This window comes from Phyllobates terribilis, unplaced genomic scaffold (genome assembly GCF_046119375.1).
Source record: "Phyllobates terribilis strain yellow unplaced genomic scaffold, ASM4611937v1 Scaffold_8__6_contigs__length_399053987, whole genome shotgun sequence".
NCBI lineage: Eukaryota > Metazoa > Chordata > Amphibia > Anura > Dendrobatidae > Phyllobates > Phyllobates terribilis.
Window position 1 is genome coordinate 198,403,737 of NW_027362768.1, and position 15,787 is coordinate 198,419,523.

The 15,787-nt window shown below is 59.8% G+C and overlaps 1 protein-coding gene across 3 annotated transcripts in view; it reads right to left on the reverse strand.

The window, feature by feature from the left end:
- Positions 1-2,035: 2,035 nt before the first annotated feature.
- The window catches only part of RNF220 (ring finger protein 220), a 365,618-nt gene continuing 351,866 nt past the window's right edge, over positions 2,036-15,787 (reverse strand). For all 3 annotated transcript variants that reach the window (XM_073644026.1, XM_073644025.1, XM_073644027.1), the window contains 3 exons: positions 8,616-8,724; positions 7,795-7,869; positions 2,036-2,277 (listed from right to left, as the gene is read on the reverse strand). In XM_073644026.1, the coding sequence (XP_073500127.1) occupies positions 2,206-2,277; positions 7,795-7,869; positions 8,616-8,724 (256 nt within the window). In that variant the 3' untranslated portion in view covers positions 2,036-2,205. The remainder of the gene's footprint in view (positions 2,278-7,794; positions 7,870-8,615; positions 8,725-15,787) is intronic.

The following is a 15,787-nucleotide window of genomic DNA, read 5'->3' on the forward strand; positions in this document are numbered from 1 at the left end:
ACAAGCGCTTTGACTTGTAGATGATTCCCCCCCCCCCACAGCGCTACAAGGGTCAATGTAAATCTGCAGCCACGGCTGACTGCACCCTCTGCCGGGAGCTCAGCTGGGCCCCGGGGTGCGAGGCCGACGCTCCAGACACACAAAGGAGGAGGGCAAGAGAAGGAAACGTGGAGACCCCCAAGTAAAGCAGCACCAGAGACGTGGCCGCTATGTAAAAACCAGAACGTACCCAAGCATCAGCGCAATGTCAGGCCGCGGCACGTTCACTTCAATAGGGACATGATCCAATCGCAGCGGCACGAGCACGTGGGGGATCACAGCAGTAAACAGATGGCGGAGCAGCTCTTACCTCCTGTACAGCCCCCGTATGACCCCGCACTTATGTCAGGACTAAACGTTGCGTCAGAGACAAATGGCGGCAGAACGCCAAGTCTGTGTCACCTGCAACGACAAGAGCACAGACTGCACTGGGCCGCTCCGCCCGGGACGGGGCCTTGGGCCGCTCCGCATGGGACGGGGCCTTGGGACGCTCCGCCCGGGATGGGGCCTTGGGACGCTCCGCCCGGGACGGGGCCTTGGGACGCTCCGCATGGGACGGGGGCTTGGGACGCTCCGCCCGGGACGGGGGCTTGGGACGCTCCGCCCGGGACGGGGGCTTGGGACGCTCCGCCCGGGACGGGGGCTTGGGACGCTCCGCATGGGACGGGGGCTTGGGACGCTCCGCCCGGGACGGGGGCTTGGGACGCTCCGCCCGGGACGGGGGCTTGGGACGCTCCGCATGGGACGGGGGCTTGGGACGCTCCGTCCGGGACGGGGGCTTGGGACGCTCCGCCCGGGACGGGGGCTTGGGACGCTCCGCCCGGGACGCAGGCTTGGGACGCTCCGCATGGGATGGGGGCTTGGGCCGCTCCGCCCGGGACGGGGGCTTGGGTCGCTCCGCCCGGGCCTTGGGCCGCTCCGCCCGGGGGCTTTGGGCGACGTGTCCACTTCACTTCCTAATACATATAGTGGGATACAGTATAACCTGGGATGTGATCGCCGCTCCGGGTCACCATAGACGCCGTCTTCCGTACACAGAATTGGTGCAATCATCAGATTTTTTTTTCCTTTTCGGGAACAGGAAGCAGCAGGAAAATATTAAAGTTGATTCCTGGCACGAGCTGCACAGAACAGCGAAGCCGAGACGTCCCGAGCCTGAGCCCCCCAGCGATTCCCAACCAAAGTGTTATCACATGGAGCATTACCGCCTCGCACAGCTGGCCTTAGATGGGGGTGTCCGCCACCAGCACCACAGGGGTTAATCCACTGCCAAAAATGAGGGCGGCAGCGGGGGGGAATCCCTGCGCTCCCATAATCCCGCACACCGGACGCACCATTCACTAAGTATAGAAAAAAAAAAAAAAATTTCACTTCCAAACCAAAAAATGTAAAAAAAAATTCCCCAAAATAAATTACGTTACATATTGTTAGACCCATTTCTGTCAGAAAATAAAAAATAACCCACCGGTCAAAATCCCGACCCCCAGCTCATAAAAGGAAGATATTGGGGGACACTTGGAGTCTCTTCATTTATACTCAACATTGTAAACATAGAAGTTATATTACATGTGCTTCGCGGTTCTCCACGTTTTCTTCTTTTCCCTGCTTTTTACAAAAAAAAAAATATATAGAAAATCACAAAACAGCACGAGGAGGAGAAAGGAGGACGACGTCCTTCAGAGACAGAACCACAGTGGGGGTCGCCTGCACAGGTCCGCGCCGGGGCCCATTGCTGAAGAGTCCAGTCTGGAGCGCGGAGGGAGGGGACCATGTAAACCAAATAAAAAAAGAATCTGATGGAGGTTGTGGGCCGTCGAGTCCTCGGCTCTGGGTGAAGTCATAGAGAAACATTAAAAATCAGCAGCAGCTACAGGGAGAAGAGAAAACGTACGAGTGCTGCGGGGGGAAGGGATCTGGCGTCTCCCCCCGTTAGTGCCGACTGGAAGGAACAAAGCGAGGAGAAGATCTGGAAGCCACAAAAGTCCAGGAAAGTCTCTAACTTTCATTTTAAAGTTTTATTTGCTCCATTAAGGATATGAATGTCTGTCAGCTTCCAAATCTTCCTCTGTCACATTACAGACCCCGGCGAAGCCCCCGACTCCGGAAAATGGAGGCGCGAGGGAGACCAGGGTGAGTCTTGAGTGAGGTTGGAGCAATGGCAGTCCCTCACAAGTAGACGCGCCTGAGGTCCCCGGGTGACGTGATGGTGTTACACTGCGGGCACAGCTTCTTCGCTCCCTGCAACAGAGACAGGACGTCAGAAAATAACAAGGCGTCCCCCCCCAATATGGCCGCCATTCCAGGCCTGAGTCACCCCGGGTTCCCAAATATGTATCATGTGTATTGACACCATACCACCCGTCCCCCATATCCTGCAACAAAAATGCAGTCCCTTCTATTCAGGACACTATGGGGGCTGCAGCTGAACCACAAGCAGGACAGAGTGAAGACCCCCATACACTTTGCAATAAAGTCGGCTGAACAAGTGAATTTGTCGGGACCGAAGGACCATCTAATATGTGTGGGGGGTCTCCTGACATGAGTTACCTCATAGTTATGTTCTTCCGGGAGATGAGCAGACCCCAGAGCTGACAACGCAGGGACGCCCCGTCCAGCACGCCCGTGTATGTGAAGACCCCCGCCGATCGCTAGAACAAGGTCCTGTGCCATCTGCAGCCGCCGCAGACTGAGCAGCATGTGCCCCATTGTAATGATCAGCGGAGGCGTCAGTGGTCGGACCCCCCATGTGGATCCTTAATGACTGCTTGTGCCCATAATACCCCAGTAAGGACCGTAAGACCACCATCATCCGAGAGGCTAGAATTCAGCATATGTTTGGGGTTACCCTCTCCCCCCCGCTTTGTCCTGACCGCGTCAAAGCTCTGGATCTCCACCCGAGCTGTCACGCGGCGGCTCTCTAACCTCTCGCACCTGTCCCTCTAGACAGTTTTTATTTGCGGGCCGAGATATTGGCTCCTTTCATCCGCTTACGTATAAAAATGCTTTCCTCCGCACGCGATCCCGCGCCTGCCCTTCAAGCCTATTAAAGCCTAAATTGTTTATTGCGAGATGGAAAAGGCGTGCGGGGGGGGGGGGGGGACAGGAAATCCAGCGGATGTGAGCACAATCGTCAGGCGGGACCGTCCTGCTGCTCGCCATTAATTACCGTATTTTCCTAGTGTTTTATTATACAAGCTTTTCACTTTCATGTGTGAAACGGGGGCGGGACGTGATTCGCAGGACGCCGCTGATCCGCCACACGCGAGGATACAGCTGCAGCCGATAAACCAGCGCAAATATGTGGGTGACCTGGAGGGAAGGGGGCCGGAGAGATTGGGGGAGTCGCGGGGAGGGGTAAAGGGCAGACTTAACGAGATTACACACATCCACTTTGATCAAGACACAAAAGCAGCAAGGCGTTCCAGGCTTTTTACGGCCGTCTTCAGGCTACGTTTTAATGGCTACATTAGTAGGCGGCTATTTCAGGCAGGGACGACTGGTTTCATAAATTGAGGGTCTGAGAGGTGGGGGGCGCCGGGTGGGAAACGAGAGCGCGGCTTATTAATGGCTTCCCAGCACCAAGGTCCTTACTGAGACTTTCTCCCCCCGGCCGGGAGCTCGGTCTGATTACAACGTGGTCGCAAATATCAGACCGTGGCCGGATACAGCAACGCTGCTGAGAGTGTGCCCACCACCCGGGCCGTGCTAGCACTGCACATTCCCTGGCCGGCTGCTGGGGGCGCTATCCTGCAATTCATGTAGAGCAAAAGTGCTGAAAACAGAAAAGGTTTCTTATGGTGCGAGAAGGACAGACAGCGGATAAGAAGGACGCTGCCAAATGCTGTGTAACTGCATAGTGCAATCATACCACTGGGGGGCAGAAGAGAGCACACAGGCCGATGCGGGGAGGAGGAGGAGGAGAGCGGCGAGGGGAGGAGGAGAGCGGCGAGGGGAGGAGGAGAGCGGCGAGGGGAGGAGGAGGAGGAGAGCGGCGAGGGGGAGGAGAGCGGCGAGGGGAGGAGGAGGGAGAGCGGCGAGGGGAGGAGGAGGAGGAGAGCGGCGAGGGGAGGAGGAGGAGGAGAGCGGCGAGGGGAGGAGGAGGAGGAGAGCGGCGAGGGAGGAGGAGGAGGAGAGCGGAGCGCGGCGAGGGGGAAGAGGAGGAGGCCGAGGGGAGAGGAGGAGCGACGGCGAGGGGAAGAGGAGGAGGAGAGCGGAGCGCGGCGAGGGGAAGAGGAGGAGGAGAGCGGCGAGGGGAGGAGGAGGAGGAGAGCGGCGGGGAGGAGGAGGAGGAGAGCGGCGAGGGAGGAGAGAGCGGCGAGGGGAGGAGGAGGAGGAGAGCGGCGAGGGGAGGAGGAGGAGGAGGAGAGCGGCGAGGGAGGAGGAGGAGGAGAGCGGCGAGGGGAGGAGGAGGAGGAGAGCGGCGAGGGGAGGAGGAGGAGGAGAGCGGCGAGGGGAGGAGAAGGGAGGAGAGCGGCGAGGGGAGGAGGAGGAGGAGCGGAGCGCGCCGAGGGGAAGAGGAGGAGAGCGCCGAGGGGAAGAGGAGGAGAGCGGCGAGGGGAAGAGGAGGAGAGCGGCGAGGGGAAGAGGAGGAGGAGAGCGGAGCGCGGCGAGGGGAAGGAGGAGGAGAGCGGAGCGCGGCGAGGGGGAGGAGGAGGAGCGGAGCGCGGCGAGGGGAGGAGGAGGAGGAGAGCGGCGAGGGGAGGAGGAGGAGGAGAGCGGCGAGGGGAGGAGGAGGAGGAGAGCGGCGAGGGGAGGAGGAGGAGGAGAGCGGCGAGGGGAGGAGGAGGAGGAGAGCGGCGAGGGGAGGAGGAGGAGGAGGAGAGCGGCGAGGGGAGGAGGAGGAGGAGGAGAGCGGCGAGGGGAGGGAGGGAGGAGAGCGGCGAGGGGAGGAGGAGGAGAGCGGCGAGGGGAGGAGGAGGAGAGCGGCGAGGGGGGAGGAGGAGGAGGAGAGCGGCGAGGGGGGAGGAGGAGGAGAGCGGCGAGGGGAGGAGGAGGAGGAGAGCGGCGAGGGGAGGAGGAGGAGAGCGGCGAGGGGAGGAGGAGAGCGGCGAGGGGGGAGGAGGAGGGAGAGCGGCGAGGGGAGGAAGAGGAGGAGAGCGGCGAGGGGAGGAGGAGAGCGGCGAGGGGAGGGAGGAGGAGAGCGGCGAGGGGAGGAGGAGAGCGGCGAGGGGAGGAGGAGAGCGGCGAGGGGAGGAGGAGAGCGGCGAGGGGAGGAGGAGAGCGGCGAGGGGAGGAGGAGGCGGCGAGGGGAGGAGGAGAGCGGCGAGGGGAGGAGGAGAGCGGCGAGGGGGAGGAGGAGAGGAGGAGAGCGGCGAGGGGAGGAGGAGGAGGAGAGAGCGGCGAGGGGAGGAGGAGGAGGAGAGCGGCGAGGGGAGGAGGAGAGCGGCGAGGGGAGGAGGAGAGCGGCGAGGGGAGGAGGAGAGCGGCGAGGGGAGGAGGAGAGCGGCGAGGGGAGGAGGAGAGCGGCGAGGGGAGGAGGAGAGCGGCGAGGGGAGGAGGAGAGCGGCGAGGGGAGGAGGAGAGCGGCGAGGGGAGGAGGAGAGCGGCGAGGGAGGAGGAGAGACGGCGAGGGGAGGAGGAGAGCGGCGAGGGGAGGAGGAGAGCGGCGAGGGGAGGAGGAGAGCGGCGAGGGGAGGAGGAGAGCGGCGAGGGGAGGAGGAGAGCGGCGAGGGGAGGAGGAGAGCGGCGAGGGGAGGAGGAGAGCGGCGAGGGAGGAGGAGAGCGGCGAGGGGAGGAGGAGAGCGGCGAGGGGAGGAGGAGAGCGGCGAGGGGAGGAGGAGAGCGGCGAGGGGAGGGAGGAGAGCGGCGAGGGAGGAGGGGGAGGAGGAGAGCGGCGAGGGAGGAGGGGAGGAGGAGAGCGGCGAGGGGAGGAGGAGAGCGGCGAGGGGAGGAGGGGGAGGAGGAGAGCGGCGAGGGGAGGAGGAGAGCGGCGAGGGGAGGAGGAGGAGGAGAGCGGCGAGGGGAGGAGGAGGAGGAGAGCGGCGAGGGGAGGAGGAGAGCGGCGAGGGGAGGAGGAGAGCGGCGAGGGGGAGGGAGAGCGGCGAGGGGAGGGAGGAGAGCGGCGAGGGGAGGAGGAGAGCGGCGAGGGGAGGGAGAGCGGCGAGGGGAGGGAGGAGGAGAGCGGCGAGGGGAGGAGGGAGAGCGGCGAGGGGAGGAGGAGAGCGGCGAGGGGGAGGAGAGGAGAGCGGGCGAGGGGAGGGGAGGAGAGAGCGGCGAGGGGAGGAGGAGAGAGCGGCGAGGGAGGAGGAGGAGAGCGGCGAGGGGAGGAGGAGGAGCGAGAGGCGGAGGGGAGGAGGAGAGCGGCGAGGAGGGGAGGGAGAGCGGCGAGGGAGGAGGAGGAGGAAGCGGCGAGGGGAGGAGGAGGAGGAGAGCGGCGAGGGGAGGAGGAGGAGGAGAGCGGCGAGGGAGGAGGAGGAGGAGAGCGACGAGGGGAGGAGGAGGAGGAGAGCGGCGAGGGGAGGAGGAGGAGGAGAGCGGCGAGGGGAGGGGAGGAGGAGAGCGGCGAGGGGAGGAGGAGGAGAGAGCGGCGAGGGGAGGAGGAGGAGAGCGGCGAGGGGGAGGAGGAGGGAGAGCGGCGAGGAGGAGGAGGAGAGGGGAGGGAGGAGGAGGGGGAGGAGGAGGAGAGGGAGGAGGAGGAGGGGGAGGAGGAGGAGAGGGGAGGAGAGCGGCGAGGGCAGGAGGAGAGCGGCGAGGGCAGGAGGAGAGCGGCGAGGGCAGGAGGAGAGCGGCGAGGGCAGGAGGAGAGCGGCGAGGGCAGGAGGAGAGCGGCGAGGGCAGGAGGAGAGCGGCGAGGGCAGGAGGAGAGCGGCGAGGGGAGGAGGAGGACTGCGGCGAGGGGAGGAGGAGGACTGCGGCTGAGGGGAGGAGGAGGACTGCGGCGAGGGGAGGAGGAGGACTGCGGCGAGGGGAGGAGGAGGACTGCGGCGAGGGGAGGAGGAGGACTGCGGCGAGGGGAGGAGGAGGACTGCGGCGAGGGGAGGAGGAGGACTGCGGCGAGGGGAGGAGGAGGACTGCGGCGAGGGGAGGAGGAGGACTGCGGCGAGGGGAGGACTGCGGCGAGGGGAGGAGGAGGACTGCGGCGAGGGGAGGAGGAGGACTGCGGCGAGGGGAGGAGGAGGACTGCGGCGAGGGGGAGGAGGAGGACTGCGGCGAGGGGAGGAGGAGGACTGCGGCGAGGGAGGAGGAGGACTGCGGCGAGGGGAGGAGAGGACTGCGGCGAGGGGAGGAGGACAGCGGCGAGGGGAGGAGGAGGAGGACAGCGGCGAGGGGAGGACAGCGGCGAGGAGAGGAGGAAGCGGCGAGGGGAGGAGGAGGACAGCGGCGAGGGGGAGGAGGAGGACAGCGGCGAGGGGAGGAGGAGGACAGCGGCGAGGGAGGAGGAGGACAGCGGCGAGGGGAGGAGGAGGACAGCGGCGAGGGGAGGAGGAGGACAGCGGCGAGGGGAGGAGGAGGACAGCGGCGAGGGGAGGAGGACAGCGGCGCACTGGTCCAGGCCCCCTCTCATAGTGGAAAAGTCCTCGGAGCCTCAGTGACTCCAGCAGCAATTAGCAGCATCTGAGCCTGGCAGCGCCGCATGTAAACCATGAAACCGCCAGAGTAATGGTGCAGAGGAGACCGGCAGCGGGTGCGTAATCTGCCCACAGGAAACGCTGCTCTTATAAAAGAGGTCAGAGATTTTCTGCTCTGTGACTAAAGCTTGTCTACAGGTAAAGACCCTCCATCTGTTCTTTACGCCATACTGACCCCCCGCCTTACCAGAGTGCGCAGCCAGCATTCCTCGCAGTGCACATGCCAGCACTGAATGGACGTCAGGGGCATCGTGTACGAGTCCTGCGAGGAGAGAGAATAGTAAGTGCACAAATGGTCACCGCCGCACATTAATCTTTAGGAGGCAAAAAAGCAATACACCAAGAAGCAGGGACGATGCATGCATTATTCCATGATAATGACAGGATTTGCTACATCTTCAAATCACCATCTGAATATGAACCGGCCGGGAGGGTCTTGACCCGAAACTCGATCTCATAGGCAGGGATCAGAGGGTGCAGGGATCAGAGGGCGCAGGGATCAGGGGCCGCAGGGATCAGGGGCCGCAGGGATCAGGGGCCGCAGGGATCAGGGGCAGCAGGGATCAGGGGCAGCAGGGATCAGGGGCAGCAGGGATCAGGGCCATACTTGATCCACAAAACACGGGTGTTTGAAAGCGCTCTAAGAGACAGGATCCACCAACCTAAGGGACGGTCACATATCGGACGGCTGCTATCAACCAGAGCCAGACCCCTTACCTAAGAGGCTGAGCCGATGGGAAGAACAGCAGAAGGCGGCATTAAACGCCATTACTGTAAAACCCAGCGGCACTATGGAAAATACTTGTCAAAGTCACTTGCTTTTGCTGGGACATAGTGGATTCACCCACAAGTTGGTGCAGCAATTATAATCAGCCAATTAAAAACAAACGCACAGCAGAGATTCTGCGGCTTCATTAGGCCGTACCCTTATTCAGTGGGTAATCGGCTGATGGAGCTTCCCCCGGACCCCAGAAGCGGCCGGTGACCCCGCAGCCGTGACGTACTCACCATGCAGATGAGGCATTTGTAGCGGTCCCCTCGGGAGAGCTGTCTTTCCAGTTCTCGGATTCGCGCCTTTAACGCTTCGAACGTCGTCACTGCCGATTGTTCTGTGATCCTGAAACACAAGGAGGAGAGTAAGCGCCTAATTTATTTGCCCTTGTACCAATTAGAAGAGCCGTGACTGCGGAGGCAGAAGCCGTCACCGGGCCGTCTGCACCGGGACAGTAATGGCCGCCGCTCATTACAGCAAGACGACAGCAAATATTCATCAAACAGCCGGGACGAACATGTGGGGAATAGGACATAAAAGCAGCAGCGGAGCGCACAGACAGCCATGTAATGGGATTATTACAGGATCCTGGGCACAATGATTTTTTGCAGGGGGATAACGTCTAATACAAAAGGCAATCAATAGCCGGACTGCGGATCAGCCGCTAGTTAGCTGGAAAATTAAGGCGCTGCTCGCTGCGTCACGCTGCAGGGAGCCGGGACAAATCAATGGCGGGGGTATTGATTTAGTTATTATCACTTCATACGCTCGCAGACATTGTTAAATATCCATTTATTAACAAGAGACGGAGCCGCGAGCGAGGATTCCTCAGATCCGGGGCCTTCATCTGCTGCTAATCAAAAGAGCGCCGGAGACCCCGGCACAAGGGGAATGTTTTACATGGCCGTTTCCGCTCACCCCCCGCTGCCTGCAAAGTAGGCGAAAATCCTGCGCCTGCCGCTCTCCGCATCTGAGCATGCCGGGACAAATCGCCGGATCGGCGCCTGCTGGGACGGATCACAGGCAGAACCTGGCAGGAGGCCGCTAACCCAGCTCTTACCTGGTGGGGGATGGGGAGGACATGAAGAATTCATAGGATTAGGGGAGAACATGCAAAACGGCCTAAAAGAAAATGTTCTCCCATCGCTGCAATGAATAACCCAAACCTCAACCTGACAACCAAAAATACACAGATCCCGGGATACTGCACCCCTCCTCCACTCTGCGACCACCATACATAGCACCAGCCACCACTGCTGACAACCTGCCTGTATATGGTGAGAGGCAGTCAGCCCCGCCCCCCGGTGATGACATCACTGACAACAATGAGACCACACCCCTTACACTACAGCACCAGCTATTACTGCTGACAACCTGCCTGTATATGGTGAGAGGCAGTCAGCCCCGCCCCCTGGTGATGACATCACTGACAACAATGAGACCACGCCCCTTACACTACAGCACCAGCTATTACTGCTGACAACCTGCCTGTATATGGTGAGAGGCAGTCAGCCCCGCCCCCTGGTGATGACATCACTGATAATGAGACCACACCCCTTATACCACAGCACCAGCTATCACTAAATATTCCATGTATTTTAATAAAACCCCGGACGTGGCAGGAGACGCAACGCCGCATTCATCACAGGCATCAGATCCGAGGATCCCTGTGGCCTCTGTTCTCGGCCCGTGGTGCCAGCAGCCTCTCCCCCGCCTGGCCCCGATGCTCCCCGCAGCCTCCCCCCGCCTGGCCCCGATGCTCCCCGCAGCCTCCCCCCCCCCCCCCGCCTGGCCCCGATGCTCCCCGCAGCCTCCCCCCCCCCGCCTGGCCCCGATGCTCCCCACAGCCTCCCCCCGCCTGGCCCCGATGCTCCCCCCGCCTGGCCCCGATGCTCCCCCCGCCTGGCCCCGATGCTCCCCGCAGCCTCCCCCCGCCTGGCCCCGATGCTACCTGCAGAATCCCCCCCCGCCTGGCCCCGATGCCCCCCCCCCCACCTGGCCCCAATGCTCCCTGCAGCCTCCCCCCCCCCCGCCTGGCCCCAATGCTCCCTGCAGCCTCCCCCCCCCCCCCGCCTGGCCCCAATGCTCCCTGCAGCCTCCCCCCCCCCCGCCTGGCCCCAATGCTCCCCGCAGCCTCCCCCCCCCCCCCCGCCTGGCCCCAATGCTCCCTGCAGCCTCCCCCCCCCCCCCGCCTGGCCCCAATGCTCCCCGCAGCCTCCCCCCCCCCCGCCTGGCCCCAATGCTCCCCGCAGCCTCCCCTCGCCTGGCCCCGGTGCTCCCCGCAGCCTCCCCCCACCTGGCCCCGGTGCTCCCCGCAGCGTCGTCCCCCCCCCCCCCGCCTGGCCCTGATGCTCCCGGCAGCCTCCCCTCGCCTGGCCCCGGTGCTCCCCGCAGCCTCCCCTCGCCTGGCCCCGGTGCTCCCCCCGCCTGGCCCCGATGCTCCCCGCAGCCTCCCCCCGATGCTCCCTGCAGCATCCCCCCCCCCCCCCCGCCTGACCCCGATGCCTCCCCCCCCACCTGGCCCTGATGCTCCCTGCAGCCTCCCCCCCTGCCTGGCCCCAATGCTCCCCGCAGCCTCCCCTCGCCTGGCCCCAGTGCTCCCAGCAGCGTCCCCCCCCCCGCCTGGCCCTGATGCTCCCAGCAACCTCCCCTCGCCTGGGCCCGGTGCTCCCCGCAGCCTCCCCTCGCCTGGCCCCGGTGCTCCCCGCAGCCTCCCCTCGCCTGACCCCGGTGCTCCCCGCAGCCTCCCCTCGCCTGACCCCGGTGCTCCCTGCTTCTCCGCCGCGCGCCAGCTCGTTTATCAGAAGTTTACTTATAGCCACAGCTTTGTTGCTCAAAATTAAATTGAGCAATCTCCGCGCAGTCCCCAAGGAGCGCTCCAAGGCGCTCTGTTAATTAAATTATCTCTGAATTTGCAGGAGCAGAATCTTAATTGACTCTGGATTGTGAGTGGCGAGATCACACCAGGACTGGAGAGGATGCGGATCATCCCAGCGCTGGAGGACGCTCTCGGGGGCAGAGCAAACTCCTGCAGCTTCGCAGGGCGCTCCACCGATCACACAGATACAGAACCAGGCGAATACACCACCGTGGCCTCTTCATCCCCGAGCTGCTGCCGCACTGAAGGCTTCACGCTTGCTCTGGAATTACCATCAACAGGCTACCATCAACAGGCTAACAACACTTCCTGTCATGTGACCTACACGCAGTCAGTTCATTAATGTTACCGTGGCAACCCCCGAGCAAGCACAACATGCCCACATTACACTTTTGTACAGGGCAGTTTTCACAGGATTCGCCTCCATCTTCCTGTTCTGCTTCTTCACATAGGAATAGAAACCTCATCTATACTTAGACCCGCTCACACGGCCCATGGGTTTGTTACAATGTATCAGCACAAGATAGCTGACAATGACACACTGTAACAAAGCATCAGCTGTGTGAGCAAGTGAATGTCATTGCAGACGAGTGCTCGTCATCGCCAGCCTCCCCCAGGTGATTATCGTCATCGCCAGCCTCCCCCAGGTGATTATCTCAGGGGCAGTGTGAATAGGGCCTAGGTGGCAGGTTTGGCAGAGGTTGCAGCAGGACGCAACCACGAGAGGCGACGACAGGGCTGGCAGCCGAGGCTGGAAACAGCATAAAGCCGCTCCTCAGAGTGCGAGCCTGATCGCCTGGAAAATCAGAAACCCGTCCATTACACCCCACGCCTGGCGGCGGACAGGGACACGGGGGAGAAGAGCGCAAAACCGAGACCCACCCGGCCAGGAGTGAAAGGTCCCAGGTGACCTGAACGACAGCCACACCCAGGCATCTGCAGGTTAATGAGCCCATCAATCAGTGCAGCACCAGTGACAAGGCTGCTAACGAGCAATGCTGCAGTGTAAAGCATGGGGAAAGCAAGAGCAGCAGCACAAGCCAATGAGGATCTAATCTGCAGTTATTGATCACAGCATGTTGTACAGGATTTATATTCCTGACACACTGTGACGCCACCATGGGCTCCATGTTCTGGCTGGCACCGCTCCGGCGTTCGCTCACAAAAGAGCAGGATGAGCCACAATTGCTGGAGCACGACCCGTAGAGATGGCAGCTGCCGTATGCTTGGTGTGGCGGGTACATGAGCGGGCGCCATGTTCACTGATCCTCTACAATGAGGCGACGTCTGGGGCTGGGACTTGTGTCCTCACCTGTGACCATCAGTCGCAGCTCAGTTTGGCTCGAGGCCCCGAGAATCCCGGCTGCCAAATTACCACGAATGTTCAGCGCGTGCCGTGAATTAATAAAGCCCAGAACCTGGTGGGTTAATTTCATGGCAGCAACAGACGTCTTCCCTGAGCCGTCACCCATCCGGCCCGCGAGGGCTGCCCCAGCTAATGAAGGGCAAGGCCCACCAGAAACAAAGGTGCTCCACAGATGGTCTCGATCACCCACTCATGAACAGCCCCTCGTGTGTCCCCTACGTGCTGAATAACACAGGCACCCTCTCCTCCAGGACCGCGGAGTCCCCGGCGATCTCGTCACAGTGCTTCATCAGCGCAGATGTTTGCCCTGACGGAACTGTGCAGGCTGCAGCCAATCAGCGGCCACTAGTAGCAGTGTCACGAGATTGCCAGGGACACAGCGCTCAGAGAGGCACCAACCTTTTCTCCAGCTTGTTGGGGACATTCAACAGGAGTGGACACCCCGTATAATCCTCCGCGTCCGGTACTGCAGCTCCACTGGTTCCCAAGCACTGACTTCTTCCATGCTCACATGATCTCGGCAGCCAATCACAAGCCCAGAAAACGGATGACAAGTAATTACCGCACGAAAAGGACCGACCAGCGCAGACCACAACTGGACCGGAGGGGGCGTAGTTCAGGGCAGTATTTCTTATATTGGTTATGCTGCTGTCAGGAAAGTTTTTTTTTAAAGTCTTAGACAATCCCTTTAATTCAGTGTCAGATCCTCACAAGGATCTGTGTGCAAATCACTAAGAATTGAGGAGCAGCCGCGACCTCGGTGCTGCGGGTTTCTTTAGTGCGTGGGATCGCACAGATCGTCCTGCGCTGCCACAATGTTGCACTGAAATGCGACAACGTCCAGACAGCTCCTTCCCAATATCCCTTCAATCAAGTTACAAAGCGAATCCCCGGACCAAGAGGAAAGTCAGCGAGAAGCCGCAGCAGCAGCAGATGTCAGTGCAGGCCGACAGGAGGAACTTGGGCCTGTCTCGGGGTGTGTAATGTGCCTCTCCGGAGCTTCCTCCTTCCTTCCACCTGATTAATGATCTTGTCGCGGTGATGGATGACCCACCCCAGCAGATTAGAGTCTCCTGTTCCACCCACCGTCCTCCGCTCGCTCCCTTGCCACTTCTGGAGGTCCTGCCACACCAGCACTGGAAATATTACAGAATTATTAAATAAACATTGGCGCGTCATGTCTCTTCCTATAGCGCGGCTCCGCTCGCCCGCTCCTTCGCCTGTTTGCTTTCACGCTGACACCAAACAGCTGGAGTGATTCATTGGGAGGCTGGCAGAGACATTTCGTGTCGTACATCATGCCGGGAAGAGCCGTTCCCTGCCCTGACGGAGATAAAGTGATCGACCGCGACCGGCTGGAATGAATTTATGACAAAACAAAATTGAGAAAAACAAATGGGAGGTGACCCGGCGGGCTCGTCACCGCTGCCTTCCCGTGGCCGGCAATCTAGACGGCGGCGGCAGAAATAACGCAGGAAAAATTCAACATTGATGTTTTGGATTAAGTTGCCGGCCCTGTAACCTCAGAGCTGCGCTCTCCAACCTATGGCTTATCAGCTGTGCAGAACTACAACTCCCAGCATGCCAATGCCTTAAAGGGAGAGGGAAAGAAAGCCCTAGGAAAATGCAGGGAACTGAGAACTTAAAGGGAATGTGTCAGCAGGAAGCAAATCGCACTGTTCACATCAGCCTTCTCTGTGAGTTATATTCGTTTCCTTTTAATTTTTGGCAATTTTCATATCACAATCTGTATGAAAAATAAAAATCTGGCAGTTATCACACACAGGACGCTGGGGCTCCTCCACACAAACTGCCAGCGCCAGGAAATGCACACGTAGATTGTGAAGAAAGGAGGAGCAGGTGAGCTGTGATATCACCTATTGTGAATGGTGGATCCTGTGTTATCAGCTGTATATAGAGGTGTTATCAGTCATTGTACAGGAGGGGGAGGTGAGCTGTGACATCACCTATTGTGAATGTTGGATCCTGTGTTATCTACTGTATATAGAGGTGTTATCAGTCATTGTACAGGAGGAGGAGGTGAGCTGTGACATCACCTATTGTGAATGGTGGATCCTGTGTTATCAGCTGTATATAGAGGTGTTATCAGTCATTGTAGAGGAGGAGGAGGAGGTGAGCTGTGACATCACCTATTGTGAATGTTGGATCCTGTGTTATCTACTGTATATAGAGGTGTTATCAGTCATTGTACAGGAGGAGGAGGTGAGCTGTGACATCACCTATTGTGAATGGTGGATCCTGTGTTATCAGCTGTATATAGAGGTGTTATCAGTCATTATACAGGAGGAGGAGGAGGTGAGCTGTGACATCACCTATTGTGAATGGTGGATCCTGTGTTATCTACTGTATATAGAGGTGTTATCAGTCATTGTACAGGAGGAGGAGGTGAGCTGTGACATCACCTATTGTGAATGGTGGATCCTGTGTTATCAGCTGTATATAGAGGTGTTATCAGTCATTGTACAGGAGGGGGAGGTGAGCTGTGACATCACCTATTGTGAATGGTGGATCCTGTGTTATCAGCTGTATATAGAGGTGTTATCAGTCATTGTAGAGGAGGAGGAGGAGGTGAGCTGTGACATCACCTATTGTGAATGTTGGATCCTGTGTTATCAGCTGTATATAGAGGTGTTATCAGTCATTGTAGAGGAGGAGGAGGTGAGCTGTGACATCACCTATTGTGAATGTTGGATCCTGTGTTATCTACTGTATATAGAGGTGTTATCAGTCATTGTACAGGAGGAGGAGGTGAGCTGTGACATCACCTATTGTGAATGGTGGATCCTGTGTTATCTACTGTATATAGAGGTGTTATTAGTCATTGTACAGGAGGAGGCGAGCTGTGACATCACCTACTGTGAATGGTGGATCCTGTTTTATCTACTGTATATAGAGATGTTATCAGTCATTGTACAGGAGGAGGAGGTGAGCTGTGACATCACCTATTGTGAATGGTGGATCCTGTGTTATCAGCTGTATATAGAGGTGTTATCAGTCATTATACAGGAGGAGGAGGAGGTGAGCTGTGACATCACCTATTGTGAATGGTGGATCCTGTGTTATCTACTGTATATAGAGGTGTTATCAGTCATTGTACAGGAGGAGGAGGTGAGCTGTGATATCATCTATTGTGAATGGTGGAT